This window comes from Macaca fascicularis, chromosome 9 (genome assembly GCF_037993035.2).
Source record: "Macaca fascicularis isolate 582-1 chromosome 9, T2T-MFA8v1.1".
NCBI lineage: Eukaryota > Metazoa > Chordata > Mammalia > Primates > Cercopithecidae > Macaca > Macaca fascicularis.
Genome location: NC_088383.1, coordinates 76,843,131 through 76,864,017, shown reverse-complemented (window position 1 = coordinate 76,864,017; position 20,887 = coordinate 76,843,131). Strand labels below are relative to the sequence as shown.

General features: G+C 50.7%; 1 protein-coding gene across 1 annotated transcript; it reads right to left on the bottom strand.

The window, feature by feature from the left end:
* Window positions 1-410: 410 nt before the first annotated feature.
* NEUROG3 (neurogenin 3) lies at window positions 411-4,543 on the bottom strand. Its single transcript, XM_015456913.4, has one exon. It carries the CDS (start codon window positions 4,161-4,163, stop codon window positions 3,516-3,518), a length of 648 nt encoding a protein of 215 aa, XP_015312399.1. The 5' UTR covers window positions 4,164-4,543; the 3' UTR covers window positions 411-3,515.
* Between the last annotated feature and the right edge of the window lie 16,344 nt (window positions 4,544-20,887).

Sequence of the window (20,887 nt, the reverse complement as noted above, 5' to 3'; positions counted from 1 at the left end):
GATTAGCTGAGGCAAGGAGACTTGTCCAAGGTCACACGGCCCGGTAGTCCGCAAGGGAGAGAAGGGACGGTGTGCGCCTGTGGGGTCGCGTGCGCCACGGGCCCCGCCTACCTTTGTGCCAGCCCAGCGGCCTGGCTCCCAGACATTAGCATTCCAATGGCCCCGGGACGCTTTGTCCTCCGACTGAGGCCGGCTGGGAGTGGGGTGGGATGGGGGCAGGGCACCATAAATCTACCTGCTTGTGTGCCAGCGCTGCTTGACTGGAGGGAGACGCAAGATTCATGTGCTGTTTTTCTGGAAGCCAGTCTTGGGCTCAGACAAAAGCAGAAGACGGGGGAAGAGCCATTCGACCCGAGAGTCTTTCCTGCCCGGATTTCGGACACTGTTGGTTTCAGACAGCAGCAGGCTCCGCAGCCGAAGAAGCGCTGGCTGACGGTGAAGAGGCAGGGTCCGGGCAGAGACCGCTAGCAGCGCGGTTTTAAAAGCCCCAGGACTCAAAACGCTGCAAGAGGTGGAAGGCGCGGGGGCGGTGGTGCAAAGCTATTTGGACAGGCCATCCCTAGAAATGTTTCCTAGTTCTTCTTGCTGAGGGGTTCTTTGGAAAGAGGCATGGGCGAGCTTTCCCACCGCAGCGTGATTTTACACACTTAGACGGAGCTCATCCAGCACCGAACCCTAAACTTTGCCCCCCTGATTCAGAGAAACCCTAAACCCTCCTCCGCCTTCTCCCGACTTGGAGAGTGGAGCTGACAGTTTCGGGGGTCTAATTCGCCCCAACCCAAGGTGGCGGCCCAGCAGCTGAGTTGGTTAACCCGAACGTGCGTGTTTTAATTTGTGGGGCGGAGGACCAGTCTGTGTGTGTTGGGTGACTAATGGCTCCTTAATGAGCACCCTCAAAAGCAGGAGAAGGACTGGGCTGTGGGGGAGAACGCAGCTCACCCGGTTGCCTCCTGGAGAACCTTAACCCAGCAAACGCTCCTCCAGCTTCTGGGGGCCGTTTGTACCCAGAGAGTCCCCTGCCTAGATGATGAACACTACTTCACACAGCGTTCCACAGGAAAAAGAATCTTTCCACTTGAGGAATTCCTCTCCAAACCTTTAGTCCTGGCCCAAATGCCACCTCCTCCTGCAAGCTTCCGGCACTCCAGCCCCAAGGTGACAGTTTGATGTTCCATCCTGCGGCTCATACCTCCCCCAACCACCAATATTTCTTGGGCCTTGAGTGATTGTGTCTATATCCTTGCTACTGTCCTGAGAGGATAAAGAGACCTTCTTGATTTTTATGTCTGCCCACCCCGTACCCCCAACGCCCAGCAAATCACAGGTGTTTGCTTGCTTTGTGCAACTCCCAAGCTGCTGACACCTGTCCCCAGGCGGTGCCCCAGGTGGAAAGTTGGCTATTGCAGAGGTCATCAATAACCCATTAATCTCCTCCTCCCAGATTAAAGCCACAAAATGAAACAACACCTTCGTTCATTCGTTTGTTTGCTGTGTCCCTCTTCCCGCCCCCAAATCCTGCGGCTGATAACTGAGACAAGTCTCCTCTGAGCTAACTTTACAGATTTATGGTAGAGAAGGGAAAATTTCCATTTGAATTGGGTAGGGCATAGGAGAGAAAGAGATGCAAGAGGCATTAACCCCTGAGAAGACATCACCTTTGCACTCTAATGTGCTGGAAAAGCAACCTCTCCACCAGCTCCAGGGGTCTGGCAGCACCACACCCGACCTGGGTTGGCCCACTTCTTCCCAGGACACCCCTGGCCAATTCAAGGAGGTCTCTGGAGTTCAACTAGCAGGTAGGGTGCCTGTCCTCCACTTTCCTATTCCCAAGCAGCAGGCGAACTCTGTGGATCCTTACAGCTTAGACCATATTCTCTGAGGTCCTAGGGTCCCTGAAGTCATGTAGGGGTGTTCTACTGGCACTCCTGGGACAGATTTCAGTGCCCATGCTGCACCAGTCCTTCCACCTTGCCAGTAAGAGAGATGGTGTGGCTGGAAACCTTGAACAGTTTCTTGATAAATTTTCAATCAAGGCTGCCAGGTAACGAGGGAGGGGGTGTTGCTGGAGATTCCAGTCAGACACTCCACTTTCTTTGCTCCTGGCTGCTCAGCTCAACAAGTTCAAGACACAGCCACCTCAGTGCCTGAGTAAAATATGCTCAGGGGATGTGCTAGGCCTCTAAGCACCTTGGGAAAATTCCTAGGATGCCCAGCCCAGCTGTGTTTCCAAGGACTCTGAGTCTGCAATTGAATTATTACTGTCTGCCTTCCCCGACAGTTGCTCTAGAGCTAGGCTGGTGGAGTTGGGGAAAGGGCCGGCAAGTGAGAGTCAGTAGTCCTAGCTGGAGGCTTGTCTTTCTTCTAAACCGCTCTTTGAAATAAGAGGATTCATTGCCCTACATAGAAAAAAGGGGGCTGGACCAATAATTACTTATAAGACTTCCAGCTCTCCAAACCCAATCTGCCCTGGCTCTAGTCCAGACCTCTAGAAAGAGTGTCATCCCTCTCCTTGGACAGAGGTGCTCTTCCTCAACTGTAGTGACTGTAGCTCTCCTCTCCCCAACGCACAATGAAGTCACCTTGCCAAGGTTTCCTGAAGGTCCATTTTTTTTAATTGGCTTAAAATCTCACCCAGCAATCCCTAAATAATCTAATATACAAAATATAGACTTTTCCTTGCTGTGAAATCTCATTAATAAATACAAATGTGTAAAACGGCGCGGGGGGGGGGCATATAATTTACTGTACCAAACTTGATTTCAAAAGACATCATATAATTTACAAACCGATTAAAAAAACAAAACAAAACAAAAAACATGCGCGGTGCTCCAGGCACCTGCAGCGCAGCTCACGTTTCAGGCGCAGCTCGCAGGGAGGCTGGGGAGGTGCTCCCTGGCCGGGCTGGGCTTTCCCAGTTCATAGCCTGGTCTTCCGCCCCGGGAGGGCAATGGCTCCGAAAAGTGCACGAGGAGAAGGCAGAGGGTCGCCTTCGTGGCTTTAAGGCAGAGTGAGGCGCCCTGAAACGCCGGACCTGATTGGGAGTAGAGAAGATCGGCAGCGTCTTTGGAGCAGGGCAAGGGGAGCAAGCGCTGAGAGACCAAACATTGGATTGAATCACATTGGAGGAGGGGTGGTAAGAGACTGAGAGACAGACTTGAGTGAGGGTAGGGCGACCCGAGACGGTAGGCGGCTCCGGCCGGGTAGTGCTACCATTCTCGTACTCTTAGAATGAGATTATGGCGTGGTGGCAGGGAGGAGGCCTAAAATGAGCGAAGTTTGCAATGCCCACTTCGCGCGGGCAGCAAGGGCTGCGTGAGTTGGCGCGGCTCGGAGGGCCGGGGAATGAACCCAGCCTGCAGCCCCCGCGGAGGCCTGGGCCAGCCAGGGGTCAGCCAGTGAGAAGCAGAAGGAACAAGTGCTTTTGAGGGTCGCCGCCATCGGCCACCCTCTAGGGCTCCGGCTCCCTCCCTCTCCCTTACCCTTGGCACCCACAGCCCAGCGACAGGCAGGTCCCTTCACAGAAAATCTGAGAAAGCCAGAGTGCTTGGGCGCAAGCAGGCGGAAGAGGTGGCCCCCCGCAGCCCGGGGCGCTCCTCCAGCGACGCGGCGGGGCTAAGGCTGCCAGCCTGGGAGACTGGGGAGTAGAGGGACCCCCAGTCCCCGGGGGATCCGCCTTCTGGGCTGCCCAGCTCCCCGCAGTGCGGCGCCGGCGACTCCAACGCGTAGAAGCTGTGGTCCGCTATGCGCAGCGTTTGAGTCAGTGCCCAGATGTAGTTGTGGGCGAAGCGCAGCGTTTCGATCTTGGTGAGCTTCGCGTCATCTGGGAAGGTGGGCAGGACACCGCGCAGCGCGTCCAGCGCCGAGTTGAGGTTGTGCATTCGATTGCGCTCGCGGTCGTTGGCCTTCTTGCGCCGACTCCGTCGCTGCTTGCTTAGTGCCAACTCGCTCTTAGGCCGGCTGCGTCCCGCGCGCCGTGCCCGGAGCTTCCTTGGCGCCCCTCGGCAGCCTCCCCCTTCCGCCTCCGCGCAGCTCCCCCGTGTGCGAGTGGGGCTGGGCGGAGCGGACGTGGGGCAGGTCACTTCGTCGTCCAAGGCTCTGGGGAAGGACCGCTCCGTCTCACCGGTCACTTGGACAGTGGACGCACCCGAGGGATGAGGCGTCATCCTACGGCGGGGTCAGAGGGAAGGGTAAGCTTGAGTCTGTCACTGGGCGCAGTCCGCGATTCCAAGGCTAGGTGGAAAAAAACAAAAAGAGCCATCCTCCCAGCCCCCGTCGGGTCAGAGGATCCCTCTTTCCCCTGCCCGTCCCTCGGCGGCCTCCAAATGTTACCTTTCTACCGGCGCAAAAGAATAGAGAGCGATGAGCAGCTAGGCCGTGGGGAGCTGAGCGGGCTTCTGGTCGCCAAGTTCAGCTGAGCTGCAGGCGCCCCAGCCTGGGAGTTGCCCCAGCCCAAAGGAGAAAAGAAGAGAGAATGGGGTCCCGGGCCTCTGTCGCGCTCTCTCTCGCGGCGCGGAGGTGAGACCGCGGCGATTTCCTGAGCAGCAAGTCGTGTGCCCCTTGGCACGCTTTATCTGCTTGGCCCGGGCCAGGAGCGTGCCTGCCCGGCTGCTGCCCGCGCCACCGGCCAATCAGCTCCAGGGCCCTGGGGCCGCGCCACGCGAGCCCGCTCCTCCCCCGCAGGGCACAGCTGGATTCCGGACAAAGGGCCGGGGTCGGGGGAGGGGAGCGCCGCTCTGTTTGCTCTCTCGCCGCGGGCTGGGTCCCAGCAACTCTCAGTTCCTCAAAGAGCCTCGCCCAGTGAGAAGGGCCTCGTGTGGCTCTCGTCTGGCCACCCCAGACCGCTTTGCTCCTAGCCTATCTTTACTTAGCATCTGTCCTGGAGGGGACTTTGATGCCTCTAGTGTACAATGCCCACACGTTACACATGGGGAAATTTAGGCTTAGTGAGGGAGATGGCTTGTCCGAAATCGCATAGCAAGATAGTGGCGGAGACAACCAGGAGCTCGTTGTCCTGACTAGCAGCCTGGAGAAGGGTCCAGGAATTATTCTAAAGTACGCCCTGCTCTCCTGGTGTTTCACTGCCTCTCTTCATCCTGGAAGACAAGGGCCATCACTGAGAGAGCTCCTGCCTATGTCCCTTCCATTCACAGACCTTCTATTGGGGGTGTCCGAGCCTCTGCCACACCCTGAAATGCTACCTCACCCTCCCCAGAGGCGCTTAGAACCCCACCCCCATAGATCTCACTCCAGAGGCAGCGGGTGACTGTGGGGGGGACCCCTCAAGGGGACATTCCATTATTACAAGCCTACTACAGCTTGTGGATAGTATCCCAGCATTCTGTCTAGGAACCGTGACAGGAAGAGTTCTGGGAAGTGTGAGGAGGGGAGGAAGGAACCAGGAGTTCACAGTGAGCTCTTGCGTCTTTTTTTTTTTTTTAAACAAACAGACAAAAAAAAACAAAAACAAAAACAAAAAACCCAAAAAACAAAAAAAACAAAAACAAACAGAAAAACACCAAAACCAAAACCAAAAACAAAACAGGGTCTCTTTCTGTCACCCAGGCTGGACTGCAGTGGTGCAATCACGGCTCACTGCAGCCTCGATCTCCTAGGTTCAAGCTATCCTCCCACTTCAGCCTTCTGAGTAGCTGAGACTACAGGCGTGCGCCACTGTGCTCGGCTAATTTATTTTGTATGGCAGGGGCGGTCTTGCTTTGTTGCCCAGGATGGTCTCGAACTCCTGGGCTCAAGCGTTCCTTTCACTTCAGTCTCCCAAAGCGCTGGGAAGCAGAGCCGCGGCGCCCCTCCCCCTTGTGTCTTTTGAACCATCACGGTGTGCAGGCACTGGGAGAAGCAGATAAACTTTTTCTCCCCTTAGTCCTTCGGTCCAATCACAGACAGACAGCGGCTGCCAGCAGTCACCTGCTCCACCCCCCTGCCTCGGCATCACTAGGGCATCGCACAGTGAGCACAAGGTAGGGACTCCCCAAGCCCCTGGGGTTGCCCCTGGTAGCGCTCTCTGGAAACCTTTCCAAAGGGAGTCTGAACTCATCATCCCTCCTTTCTTCCCCAGCCCCTCCTCTTGTCCCCGCCTGGGACATCCCGTGGTCTTCTGCTTCCGGTCACTCAGGGTGAGGGGTTGCAGCTTCCGCTTCTCTCTCTTGACCCGATCGTGCCTGGAGGAAGAAGCCGAGGCCGGGGGGGTTAAGTATCCGGGTTTAAGTCTCCTTAGGCGAGGAAGGCTTCACTTTCCAGCGGATCCAGATATCCTGAGTCTCCCGGAAACTGCAGGAGGGGACAGGACTCGACTTCGAGACTGTAGGGTGGGGTGAGGGGATGAGGTAGGTCTGTGAGTCTGCCCTAGTGATAGCCTCTTACCGCCCAGGCTGCTTGGGGGCAAATTTTCCTCCAAGGAAGAGGGTGATGTGCTCAGGAACCAGGGAGAGGGGTGCTCTAGGACTGGGCGGGGGTGTGGCGCAGTCCTGCCAATCTTAGAAGGTGCTCTGTGAGCAGAGGCTCCTTCCCTTGCTGTAGGGAAATGAAGCCTGAGACCAGGGTCAGAATCAACAAAGGGACCATCTGGGACTGTCGGGGTAGCATTTTGCTGCAGCTCCTCCCTTAGGTCACCACTGGCTAGGAACTTGTCTTCTCCTCAAAAGAATGGGAATTCCAGGCCTTCTTTAAAGATGAAAAAGTCAAGGCCCAGAGAGGGGGAGTGACTCTCTCAAGGTCACACAGCAAGTTCTATCAGAACCACACAGAAGTCGTATCTTCAGACTCCTAGTCCCAGATTTTCCCTTTGAACCAGCAACCCCTCCTTGATTTGGGGGAAAACATTTTTTTTTTCAAGGCAAAACAACAGATCCCAAAATGCAGAAAACAGAGGAAGTCCTGAGTCTGGGGGTCAGATCAGAAAAGAAGTAATGGTCCCATTTTCCAGGCAAGGGGAGCCAGCATCCATTCAAGCTGCTGCTGCCCCTGCTGCTGCTGCTGCCCCTGCTGCTGCTGCTGCCACCGCTGCTGCTGCTGCTGCCACTGCTGCTGCTGCTGCTTCTTCTTCTTCTTCTTCTTCTTCTTCTTCTTCTTCTTCTTCTTCTTCTTCTTCTTCTTCTTCTTCTTCTTCTTCTTCTTCTTCTTCTTCTTCTTCTTCTTCTTCTTCTCCTTCTCCTTTTCCTCCTCCTCCTCCTCCTCCTCCTCCTCCTCCTCCTCCTCCTCCTCCTCCTCCTCTTCCTCCTCCAAACTTGTCTGCCTCATACCCCAGCCTTACTTGATTTATTTACCTGCAAATCAGAAACTGGGAGAGAACCAACTTGGAGCTTTTGGGCCTGGGAGAGAAAATCCAAACCATGCTTCTCTAGGTTCTCCTGACCTGGCTAAGCTCCATGGAGGGAACCCTGGCCATGAGCGATCCAAGTACTGCTCTTGTTTCCCAGAGGCCTGTGGATGACTCTCATCTGGCAGTGGACCTCAGATGGGGGTAGGTGGACCTCAGATAGAGGTGGGTTTCACTCTGGCCAGGGCCTGCCTGGAGTGGCTAATGGATACTGAGGAGGTTGGCAGGGTGAGCTTCCCATGCCAGGAAAGACTCTGGGGATTCTTTCAAGCTTTCTTGATAGGTAGAGAATTCTGGGATCTGCTTGGAATTCTTATCCAGCCTCCCCCAAACCCCTCCGGCTCAGGGCCCTCCAGGGCTTGCAGTTCTCCATCACTCCTGCTTTGCGCAAAAAGCAGCCAAGGCCAGGAGCGCGCGGTGGCTGGGGGCAACCGCCTTCTTGAGGGATGCAAGGACTTCCCGCAGCCTTCTTCCAGCCAGGAGGCCAGGGCTGGAGGTCAAGGAGTCTTAGAGGATTAGAGATTGAGGATTCATGCCCTCTGTCTCAGCTGCAGGGGAGGCATAGACCCCTCTCCAAAGTTAATTCCTGTGCCTTTGGCTGCTGAGGCGCAGGCGGTAATGACTCCGTGCGCACCGGCAATGTTTGTGAAATCGCTCTTCCCGCAGAGAGCAGAGTCTGTTCCTGCAGCTCCTGGTCATCCACCGCCCCTAAGACCTCCAGGACTCCCGCACCCCTACACCTCCTGAGATCTAAGTTTGCCTGGAGGCTGAGGGGGTCCCGGAGAGAGGCGGTAGCCAGAGGCCTGGAGACAGCGGGCACATTGGAAAAGAAGGAAGGCAGCGGCCAGCCTTCGTGCCTTCTTGTCGGCGGGGGTAGTTTTAGCATTGCCTGGGGGCTCTTTGAGAGTTGTGCAGGGAGGGAGGGGGGCCATGGGAAGCTGAATAGCTAATGACTTGCCAGAGGAGGGGGATTCTTTCTCTCGCCTTCAGCTCAGCAGTGAAAGAGGGGAAGACAAAAATCTGGCGAGCGAGCTGCCCGGGCCGAGACTGGCCACTTCAAACAGCCCTTCAAACAAAAGGAGACGACGAAAAGAAAGCCCCACCTGTCTCCAGTGTTTGCTAAAATAATAATAAATAGATTTCGTTTAATAAATAATTACAAGAGATTGTAAAGTGGAGTGCTTTGGAAAACATCTACCGCGGGAGTCCGTGCAGCCAGCCGTCACCTGCTCCTAAGGCGAACAACTTTATTGTTAAGCCACCCCCAACTAGTTCGCCTCTGATAAACTCTCCCTCATTTTCACAATGACTGTTTACTCATAGTTAGCACAATATTACCTTTGCCGTGATAAACCCGGAGGGGGGAGACCTGGCCCCTGGCCCCTGGGCACACCTGTCCCAGAAGCTGACACATGGATTTGGCACAGAGCAGGCCTCCCCCCGGGGGCCCTGCCCCGTGTACATTGGCCCAATTGCCACTCATTTATAACAGGTTGGCTGCAAGGCCTATCTCGGTCCTATTTGTCTTCTTTTATTGAAAGCATATGGTCTCCAGGGGCTCACCAGACCCATATTTCATCTGCCAGGAGCTGGAGCGCTTCCGCAGTCTGGTGCTGCTCAGCGCGCAGCTCCCCACCCAACGGCTGCTGCGCCAGCTGAGGGGATGGTGGAGGCAGGGTGGGGAGAGATAAGGCGCACTCCTCACCCACTTTCGGAGAGAAGCCGTTCCCTCAGAGACTCCCCCTCCCCAGGCCCAGGGACCTCGTGCGCTCTTGAAAGGGTGGCCGGTTCTTTTTCTTGGGTAGGTGACAGGGCGCCATATGCCACCCCCCAGGGCGCACGAGGGAGCTCTGGCCCAGGGAGTCTTTGAACAAAGGGAAGAGAGGGCCCGGGCACTCAGGAAAGCCCGAGGTCTTTATTTCCAGATCCCCCCTCCCTGCTCAGGGCCGCCTCCCCTAGGCGTCCGCAGCTCGCGCGCGGCGCCTGGAAACAAAGTGTCCACATTATCCCCGCCGGCGGCTGAGACGTCAATGCGTGAAAAGGTGCATTGCGCACCAAGACACCTGTTGAAGCGGCGCCTCTTCTCAGCGCCCCTCTCTGCTCTGCGCTCGGTCAGGAGCCGCGCAGGGAGCGGGGGGTGGGAGGAGGGAGAGATACTGTGATTTGTGGCGACATATGTTGAGCAGATCGGTGTGTACTCTTCACAGGGACACATGCACCCTCGCTCCCATACACAGCCCGCGAGAAGGAGCAGCTGCTCTCCTCACCTTCTCCCAACATAATACCTGGGCCAGGCGCTTTGGCCTCGCCTTTTGAGAGTTTAGCTCTCCTCCACCCCGCTGTCTTCCACCCCCACCCACTGCCCCAATCTTGGCAGCTTCGCTGTAGGACTTTATTGTCAAATTTAACAAATGCACATTTGTTCCCAGCGCCTGGCCCCAAACACACACACACACGTACACAGACGCAGGCATCCACAGAAAACGCGACTGATGACACAGATGCGGAGCGCGAGATGCCCATATGTCCGACTCTGCGCCCATCCCGGCTGGGGAAACGAACAGGCTGTGTGATTTTCCCTCCCCAGGAAGAAATAAACAACGGAACCCGGCGGGGGAGGGGAGGCCACCTCCAGGCGGCTCCAGTTTGGAGCTCTTGCCCTTTGGCGCGGTGCGCCGCCGCACAGTGCTGGCAGCCACCAGAGCGCAGGGCTGCGGAGGAAGAGCGCGGCCAAAAGGAAGCTGGGACAGGGGCTCCTGGACGGAGCGGAGAGGGTTGGAAAGTCTGGGGGTGCCCGCTGGGCATCGCCTGACCTCTGGGCTCCTGAACTCTCGGGTGGTGAAGACTCTCCTGTCCTCCCGGGATTCCCAGGAGTTGTCGTCCACCTGAGGCGCACTAGGGGCGGGCGGGTAGACCGGGAGGAGTCCGCTTGGCAGCTTCTCTGGCCTGCTTGTCTCCTTAGCAGGTTGCATGAAAGTTTCCAGATGCGAGCCTCGGTGGCAACACTTGATGGGAAGAGCAGTAGATGTGCGTGAGGATTGGGGGCGGGGTGGGGAAGGCGGCCTGGCTCTGCGGCTGCTCCTTTGCCACTGCAAGCATATGTTTCCTCTGGGCCTGTTTATCCTCTGTTAAAGGAGAGATCTGTGAGGGAAACGCTTGGTAAATTCCTCTTCAACTTTGCAAAATTTGGAAATTTTGGACGTCAGTGGGCCTTCTGCTGTGAATGGAGGAAACCCAGAGAGAGTGTCACTCCCCTTCCCCAAATAACACATACACAGACACACAGACACACACACACAGACACAGACACACACACACAGACACAGACACACACACAATTTCCTTGGGTCTGAGTTTCTGGCCAATTGGCCTTTCACCAGCAATCGAAGGGCTGGGGCAATGATGGTAGTGGAGAAAGATAGGTTTGGCACTGGGGGTTTAGAAAGCCATCCTCTGCCGCCTCCATCTTTATTAACTCTTGGGGCACAAGCAACTCTTGGGCCACTGTGACACTCAGCAACAGGTCAGGCATGCTTGCTGACAGCAGACTTTCAGACCTTCCTATCTTCAGGTGCTGGGATGGAGCTGGGGAGCTGGTTTGTGGGTGTGTGGCTACTGAGCTTCTTTCTCCTCCAAGCCGGTCTCTGGAAAAATGAAAATGTGCCCCACCCACCATTTGTGTGAGCTCGGATGCTCTTCTCATTCCCTAAATAGGGGCAGTCTCCCTCAGCCATACACGCATTGTCTTTACTTTCTGTGTGTGAATTGATTTCACTGAGTGTGGTACTTTCCCATATCCATCAGCCTAGGGCAGGGGACAGTCTCCTTTGGGAATTCCTCTGTAGAAGTCAGGCTTGAGATGGCAGATGAGCTCTCTGCCTGGCCGGTCCTCTTTTCCCCAACCCTGGTGCCTCCCCCAATGCCCATGGTGATTCTGTTTAGGCAGCACCAGTGAGAACCAAAGGGTTTCTGAATTGCTGGTTTGGGGTGAGAGTGGGAAGAATCTACCCACCTCAGTTCTTTAGGTCACCATGGATGAGATACTCACCCACACATCCAGTTCCAGTTATCAGGTTGGGAAGGTAGGAAGGGGACAGGGATGGTAGGTGAGGAGAGTCCAGAATTAATTCTAGATTAACCCAGTGGAAAGGCAATAGAGTACAAGGCAGTGCCGTTTTCCACGCAGTACTTAGTTACACTCATGTTCATGTAGAATTTTGAAGGTGGTGCATCACCCCCTCACACACGTAATCTGCAAGGGAGCCAGAAAAAGATTTTTATTGTTTATTTTGTGTATTTAGTTTCTCTTTCTGACTTTTATTTTAGGTTCAAGGGGTACATGTGCAGGTTTGTTACATGGGTAAATTGTGTGTCTCAGGGGATTGGTATACAGATAACTTTGTCACCCAGATAATCAGCATAATGCCTAAGAGGTAGTTTTTCAGTCTTCATCCTCTCCCCGCCCTCCACCCTCAAATAAGCCCCAGTGCATATTGTTCCCTTCCTTGTGTCCATGTGTACTCAATGTTTAGCTCCCACTTAAAAGTAAGGACATGCAGTATTTGATTTTCTGTTCCTACATTAATTTGCTTAGGACAATGGCCTCCAGCTCCATCCAAGTTCCTGCAAAAGGCATGACATCATTTTTTATAGCTGTGTAGTATTCCATGGTGTATATGTACCACATTTTCTTTATCTAGTCCACCATAGAGGGGCACTTAGGTTGAGTTCATGTATTCGCTATTGTGAACAGTGCTGCGATGAACATACGCATGTGCCTTTATGGTAGAACGACTTACATTCCTTTGGATACATACCCAGTAGTGGGACTGCTGGGTCAAATGGTAGTTCTGTTTTAAGTTCTTTGAGAACTCTCCAGACTGCTTTCCACAGCAGTGGAACTAATTTACATTGCTACCAGCAGTGTGTGAGCGTTCTCTTTTCTCTGTGATCTTGCTAGTATCTGTTATTTTTTTTTTTTTTGACTCAGAAAGGGATTTTTATTTTTTTATTTTTGAGACAGTTTCACTTCATCACCCAGGCTGGAGTGCAGTGGTGAGATCTTGGCTCACTGCAACCTCTGCCTCCTGGGTTCAAGCGATTCTCGTGCCTCAGCCTCCCGAGTAGCTGGAATTATAGGCATGCACTACCACACCAGGCTACTTTTCAAATTTTCTTTTCAGTAGAGATGGGATTTTGCCATGTTGGCCAGGCTGGGCTTGAACTCCTGACCTCAAGTGATCCACCCACCTTGGCCTCCCAAAGTGCTGGGATTACAGGCATGAGCCACTGTGCCTGGCCAGAAAGGGATTTTTAAATTTCCATTTTCTACCAGAGCACACTGAGGCTCAAGGTCACGAAGCTATGACTGAAACTCAGCTTCCGTTGTGTCCACTCCAGCTAGCTGGCAAAGAATCTTCCTTTTGTCATATCCTGCTGCCCCCTTACCCACTGCCCACACTCCAGATTTACCCTCTGTCACCTCTTGAAGCTCTTCAGAGGTGGGCTAGTCCCAGTAGGGGCTTTGCAGGGGGCAAGGAATTGAACGGTTTGGGAGCAATAAATAATAGAGACTTTTCCTTCCTCTCCCTGTGGCGTCCTCACCTCCCTTTACTCTCTGCCAGTGCTGAAGGGGCAGGTCCCCCACCCTGCATGACGCAGAGAGTGAGGTAAAAATTTTATTGAAAATTCTTACATTTTGTGCCCTGTGCACCCCATCTGCTCCACTCCAGTCCCAGCCCTGCTGTGGGTACAATAAGCCTCGTGTTTCTCCTTCTTTAGACTTTAAAGCAGGTGGTCCCAACTTTTTAAAATTATGTAGCCCTATCAGAAAACTACTTTGGGCACACCCTTCAAAATGTGTTAGCTATTCATGATTCTTACTATATTTAATGTACAATATAAAACATATGCAAAGTATGATATATTTATAAATTACAGATGTACTTTTGTGCCAGGAAATATAAAGTAGTGGAGAAGAGGATGGGGTTTTGACCCAGACAGGCTGGGTTCCAATTCAGACTTCTCCACCCAGTAGCTGCATAACCTTGGTCTGTTGGCTCAGGCTCTCTGAGGCACCTTCATTTTTTCACCTATAAAAGGGGCCAATTTAATAGGTCCCTACCTCTAGGCCTTAAATGACCTAATTTGTGTAAAGTGATCAGCAACAGCAGGTAGTGTGTTCAATCATGTATGAACAAATATGATATGCATGTTATAAAATATACCCCTAAGAGGCCAGGCACGGTGGCTCATGCCTATAATCCCAGCACTTTGGGAGGCAGGAGGATTATTTGAGGTCAGGGATTCAAGACCAGCCTGACCAACGTGGTGAAGCCTACTCTCTTCTAAAAATAAAAAAATTGGCTGGGCATGGTGGTGCATGCTTGTAATCCCAGCTACTTAGGAGGCTGAGGCACCTACTTGGGAGGCTGGGGCAGGAGGATTGCTTGGACCTGGGAGGTGGAGGTTTCAGTGAGCCAAGATTACACCACTGCACTCCAGCCTGGGCGACAGAGCCAGACTCCATCTCAAAAAACAAAAAACAAACAAAAAAAAACCCAAAAAAACTATATATATACACATATATATATACATATATATATATATATATATATATATATATATATATATATCCCTAAGAAATTTGTGCTTAGGAAATAAAAATAAGTGTAACTAGAAGTATTAATATGTGGCTGTTCCTGTGCTGCCTACTTTCATGCAGCCCACTTCAGAGCCTGCAATCTTAAGTGACCACTCTAACAGTATCATCCATGGTTATGACGCAGGTTTATATTTGGATGGCATTTCTCACCCTTTGTTTCTTATCAAATCAGTGAGGTAGCATGATGAGAGATCAGCCTCCCATTTTGCAGATGAGGAAACTGAGGCTTCAGAGGGGTGATGTGACTCACCCAGGGGCACTCAGTTTGTATAATATCATGGAGTGGGAATAAGAATAGATCTTCTGACCTCAAGTCCACTCTGGCTCTGTGTTATACTGCAGGTCCCACTTGTGAGCTTGTTGGAAAGCAAACCCAACTGAGGCTCCTTGCTGAACAACTACTAAAGAAGGAGGTGCTGGGCTTATGAATGAGGCCAGCTGGTGGTGTGTGCCCATGGCTCAGTCACTCTTTTCCACTAGAAACCAGAGCAGGCTTGGAGGCTCCCTGGCATGTGACCTTATTTGGTAGGTGGGATACACTTTGCAGATGCTAGTGCAGAGGGCAGCACTTTTTTGCAGAGCTTCAAGTCTACACAGGAAACTACAAATCAAATTCCTGTCAATACAATTGCCCAGACACCAAGATGGCCCATGTCAATTAGGCACACCTTACCTCTGTCCCATAAATGTTTATGAAGGATCATTATGACAGTGTGGTGGCCAGCTGTTCCTCTTAGAGATTAGACCCAGGGGAAGTGGTTTGAATTAGAAAAGCAGGGATTTGGGATATTTATGACCATGTCTTTCCTAGCAGATAAACACTGAGAGTCCTCTTTGGATGAAATTGAAGCCTCTCTGTAAGGACCTCCTATTCTCTGGCCTGGAACAGCTGTACAGCCTGCACAGGAGGGCCTGTCTTCCCTGTCTTGGGGATGACTTCATCCCCAAGAATTATAGAAACCTTGTGTGCCTGCTAGCCCAGAGTAGCCCCTCTTGTAACCCAGAAGTCTGAAAATTTAAAAAATGCCCCCAGTGACTTTGATATGAAGGCAGGGTTGAGGCCAGGCCATAGATGAGTAGATTATAAACTTTGGATAGAGTTACTACAGGCAAAGCTGCAAGAACCAAGGCTGGCAGGAGGAATATTGGGGCTCTTGATCCTTATTCCAGTTCCATGGAACTGGAGACTGCTTCTCTGTTAAGTGAAGAGCAGCATAAGGAGTGATCAAGAATACCAACTCCAATCAGGCAGGTGGATTTGAATCCAGGCTGTATATGAATCTTATTCTCCTGTGATGTTGGACAAATGACTTAATTTCTCTGGCCTCACTTCTTTTATCAATAACATGGAGAAAATAATAGTACTAATTCCTAGGGTTGTTCTAGGATTATATGAGCTAATACATGAATAATACTTAGAATGCTTAGCTCATGGGAAGGGCAATGCTTTATTGAGGGTTACTATTTGCTGGCTACTGGGTCAGTGATAGGGATGAGCAAAGCATCCATAATCCCTTACAGGGCAACAGACTTGTGGAGTCATACATTAACAAAGCAATCATACATGTAGATGATGACACTCTGATGACAGCTATGAGTGAAAAGCTTTAGGGTGCAATGAGAGCTTACAGTAGGAGGATGCAGGGTTCAGGAAAGGTGCTCTAGAAAGGGGATTAACCTACATAAAGGCCTGAAGCAGGAAGGATCATGGCACATTTGGTAAAGTAAAATGGCTTAGTAAAATGGCTTTGTGTAGGGAGCACAGAGAACAAGAGACAGAGGTTCACGATGAAGCTGGATACACTGGTAGCACTGGGTCCTGCAGAGTTTTGTGAGTATTTACTCTGAGAGCAACAGGAACATGACGTGGTTTTGAGCTAGGGATGACATGTTCACAATGAACATTTATGAAGAGACCAGGGTATATGTGAAGAGCAGGTTGGCATGAAGAGAGGGGAAGCCAAGAGGCCTACCCAGGTGAGAGAGGATGGGGCCTGACCAGGGTAAGGGCAATGGGAATGGAGATAAGTGGGTGGATTTATGTGCAAGAGGGAGAGTGGGCAGGTCTGGTGATAGCGTATGAGGCATTAGAGAGGGGATAGTACAAATGGTGCCTGTGGAGGCTAAAGCAACTTCATCTTGGACGCCAATCCACCATGCTGATTTCTGATATAATCCCAGTTCTGGGAATGCCTCTAAGATTTCTACTTTCACATACTTACTGTAAATCCTGCCCTTAGGTCAAAACGACCTTGATGTTATGATAAACAGATACCATAAATTCTGCCCGTAGGCAAATTCCCTATGGTATATAAACTCTGGTCTGGGATAACAGTGCGGGGATCTACCATCTCATCTCATGGCTGGCCAAGATGGGCTTCTGTTCATAAGTACCCATTAAATGTTTCTGAGAAACTGGATCTGTCAGCTTCTTTCTTTGGTCCCTCAGCTTCCTCATCCTTTGGGGGTAGATTTCCATGGCCCTGCTCACTGCAGATCAGTGCCTTTCAATGAGATGGAGGTCTCTGGAAGACACATGTTTGGCACCTTTGAGACATTCAAGTGGAGATTTTGAGTGGACTCTTGGCTACATAGCTCTTGGTGGAGGTCTGGGCTGAAGACATACATCTGTGAGCCATTTGGGTAGAGTCAGTGTTTGGGTGTAGATGAGATGGCTTATGAAAAGAGCATGGAGTGAAACAAGAAGGGCCTAGGAATGAGTCTCAGGTACTCCACCCTCTAAAGGCAGAAGAGAGGAGTAGGAGCTGGGTAAGGAGACTAAGAGGGAGACCAGGGGGCTATGCTATCCCGAAGTCCAAGGGAAGGATCCCTTAATTCTACCTGGAGCAAGTTAACATGTACAAATGAGCTTGGGGGAGAGTTGAATGTTTCATATAGGTGTAAGAAAGCCTTGGCATTACGAATGTGTTGCTGAATACGTGTTCTAAAAGCAGTAGAGGACTCTGCAAATATATGAGATGTAGACTACTACATACCTGGGGTCGGGATTGAGAACCTAAAGTGAAAGGCAGGGAGACTATATCAAATTCCTCCTTGAATTTGTTTCTTAGTCAGTCCTTAATGGTCATTCTTTATGCCCTAGGGGATACCACAGGGTATTAAAGTATGGAAAGAGCAGATAAGAGAAAAAAAATGAAGACAGGAGGAAATGGTCCTGAAATGTTAAAATAAGAAGTTTGCTTCAATGCTGCGTCTTAGGGAAAAAGCTGTCTCCACTTTTGCAGAGGCCGTCCTAGGCATTCCAGCTCCAACATGAATCTTCTGTCTTAGAATGCTCACACCGCATTGTGTGGGATCAAGGGGCTCATTTCATAGTAAAGGAGGTAAGGAAGTAGACACATGATCATGGAATCTACTGGTCAATTCACATATGGCACTGTTAAGAAATTGCTGGTCTGACGGAGCCTTGGAATGATTGAAGGTACCACTGAGTCAGAAAGGATCTTCTAGGACACTTCATGGGCTCTAAATCAACACACTTTATATGGCATTGTGTACTCAGTACAGAACACCTACGTCTAACAATCAAAAGTTTGGAAGTCGGAGTAGCTCCACTTTCCATTACTGAGTCTTAATGACCCTCTTGGGGAATTTGGCTGCCTGTCCCCACCACTCTGGGCATGGAGACTCTATGATTCCAAAGGGGCAATGCTCTACCAAAAGATAAAGCCAGAGGCGGGTGTCCACTGAACTACAAGTTAAGGCTGTAATATTAGTAGGTCAAGCTCTCTGAAGCAAGAAGTTGAGTCACCATCTTGGCATGAGTAATTGATCTTGATCCCCAGAAGGGTGTAGGACTGCTGCTACACAGTGTAGACAGGGAGTAGTACTAGGTTTGCTACCCAGATGATCCACTGGGAGCATCACAGAACCCCCTTGCCCAATTTTGGTGGTAAATGAACTAGTGCAATGGCCGCAGGTGAGTATAGCATAGTGATGACAGCTCAGACTTCCCAGGGATGAGGATTTGGGTCATGCCATCAGGTAAGCCACTATGACCAGCAGAGATGCTATCCATGGGCGAAGGAAATCTAGAATGTATAGAAAAAGAGAGAGAGATTAGGTGTGTTGGTTGGAGTCCGAGACCAAATACAGCAGGGGGTATTGTTTTCTTCTAGGTGGTGCCTTCATTTTCCAAGTTTTCCCCCAGGAAAGAAAGCCTTCCAGAATTCTAGAGAAGTTGCACTCTGAACTTATACAAAGACGTGAATCCAAGATTTGAGCACACAAGGGGGAGGACTGTAGTGAATGCTGTGATACTCCATCCTTCATTTGGTAATGAAGGACTTACTTCCTGATATGGTATGACTGTGTCTCCACTCAAAATCTCATCTTGAATTCTAATCCCTCAAATCTCCATAATCCCCACATATGAAAGGAGAGAACATGTAGAGGTAATTGAATCAGGGGATGGTCTCCCCCATGCTGTTCTCATGATAGGGAGTGCGTTCTCACAAGATCTGATGGTTTTATAAGTGTTTGGTAGTTCCTCTTGCATTCATTCTCCCTCCTGCCGCCTTGTGAAGAAGGTGCCTTGCTTCCCCTTCACCTTCTGCCATGATTGTAAGTTTCCTGAGGTCCCCCCAGCCATGTGGAACAGTGGGTCAATTAAACCTTTTCCCTTTCTAAATTACCTTGTCTCAGGCAGTTCTTTACAGCAGTGTGAGAATAGACTAATACATTCCCTCAGATGCTAGGAGTGCCTTCAGCTCTCAGTCCTCTTCAGAAGTGGCCTCACCCTAATATAGTTGCCTGACTCAAGGTCATGCTCCTTTCTTGGGGCAACCTGCCTATGATGACTAGTCAACATAGGGTGTGCAAGTTCATCCCTGTTACTCCAACTTGGAACAACATCAAGGGCCATCCTAGCTTCAGAGCTCCCTTCCAGTAAACTGAATCCTCTGTTGAGACAATGTCTCAGCCCAACTTCTCCCTCTTCCCAATCCTGCTTTCTTTCTTTCCTTTACCACTTGTAGGTGTTGATCCTAAGAGAACTCTCTCCTAAACTTCCTGCATAGTAATCTCTACCTCAGTTTGCTTGCTGGGGAAATTGACTTGAGATATTGCTTTACAGATTTAGTGTTTTGGAGATAATAACAGAATCACAGAACTCATAGAGCTGGAAGAAATCATAAGAATTATCTAGTAATGGCTCAACCATCCATCTTATAAAGGAAGACCCCAAAGTTCAAGACAGGACTGCAACTTTCCCAAAGTTAGAGGATAGGTCTAATCATTCCCTACTAATCACTAGGCTTAGGTTGTAAGTGGGTTGGTTTACTGCTTTAACCTACTATGACACCTTTGAAATCTTGGTTTAATACATGAGCCAGCAAACCATGGCCTAGCATCTGTTTTCCTATGGAAAGTTTTATTGAAATACAACTATGCTCATTCATTTAGGATCTATGATAAAAGAGTTCAGCAGTCACACCAGAGAAACTTTATGGCCTCCAGTACCTGACATATTTACCAATTCACACTTTATAAAAAAAAGTTTCCTGACTACTGTTCTAACAGATGAATTGGTCAAGGTCCAATCAAGAAAACAGAAAGTACTCTAGTATTTCAGCTGAAAGAATTTAACATGGGGAATTGGTTAAGCAGGTGTTGGAAGTCAGAAAAAGCAAAAAGATTACACCAAGGAGACACAGAGTAATAACTACAGAAAGCAGTTGTGACCTCTGAGCTGGGGGAACAAAGAGAAGGGTTGGACTATTAGAACCTAGAAGCTTGGAGCAGGGCTTCTGTGAAGCCAGAGCTCAGACCCCTGATGAGGTCATCGTCAGCTCATGCTGATGCCAATTAGGGGGTTCGATGAGACTGGTGCTGAGATTGCCAAAGGAAGTGGGAAACTTCTTATCCAGAATCAATTTCTGGCCATGCTGACAAATGCTGACAGGAAATACCTGCAAACAGAGAAGAGCAAGTCCCTTCTCACCGCTTCCTGACTCCCAGTCTCCCTCTAGTGTCCCCTATATGGTCAAAACTTTACAGGAAGTCAGCAGGCAAAGCAATTAGCAAACGAAAGGCTGGAGTTTGCATGGACAGTCCCAGCAGAGCAGAGGATAGAAGAAGCTGAGGAACAAAAGTGCAATTACCTGCCCCATGGGCAAAATTCACATTAGAGCCATCAGTTAGTTGATGTCTCAAGCTCTTCCCAGGACTGGCATTGGAGAAGCATGAGCAGAGTCCCGGGAAAGATAAGCCTATGCCCTGTAGATTTGTTCTGCACAGGCCCTGGAGGTTCTCTCCTATTTGTGGATGAGTTCCAGGAAGAAGAGCCTAATGATCGTAATTGAGTTAAGGAAGTGCTTTGGGCCTATTAGGACAAGCCTATGTCCTAGTAGAGAAACATTCTCTTCCACTCCAGGAGAAGTCTTGCTAGATGTGTCTGCTTTCTTTATAGCTCAGATTAGTCTTATAAGCGAGTCTCGTTAGCTCTGATTTGTCTGACTGGGGTTGTGTGTCCATCTCTGAATCAATCTCTAGGGCAGAGGAATGAGATGCTTTGAAGGCCTAGCCTGGGTCTGATGCTCTGTCCCTGACTTTGTATGAGGGTTGCGGTTGGTGGTGGAAAATGAGGGGTTCATTTCACCTGAACTCCATGGACTCATAATGGGGAAGGAGTTCTCCTAAAATCAAGTCACAAAATTTCTCTACCGGAGGGGACTGTCTGTGGCCTAATGGAGGTATGAACATCATGTGGTGAGAACCCAGTGAGGACTAGGCTGGGAAGACAGCTCAAATCACTGTTCTGCTGGCAGCTGGGCAGCTGGGCAGCTGGTAGCATGTAGGTTATAATAGGATGCAGCCAGAAAGTCCAGGTGGGCCTGGCTGACCCAGAATTCAGACAGACTCATAATGGT

What these genes read in the sequence shown, in the direction of transcription:
- NEUROG3 (XM_015456913.4), bottom strand. Translation starts at nt 4,163, where the DNA reads ATGACGCCTCATCCCTCGGGTGCGTCCACTGTCCAAGTGACCGGTGAG.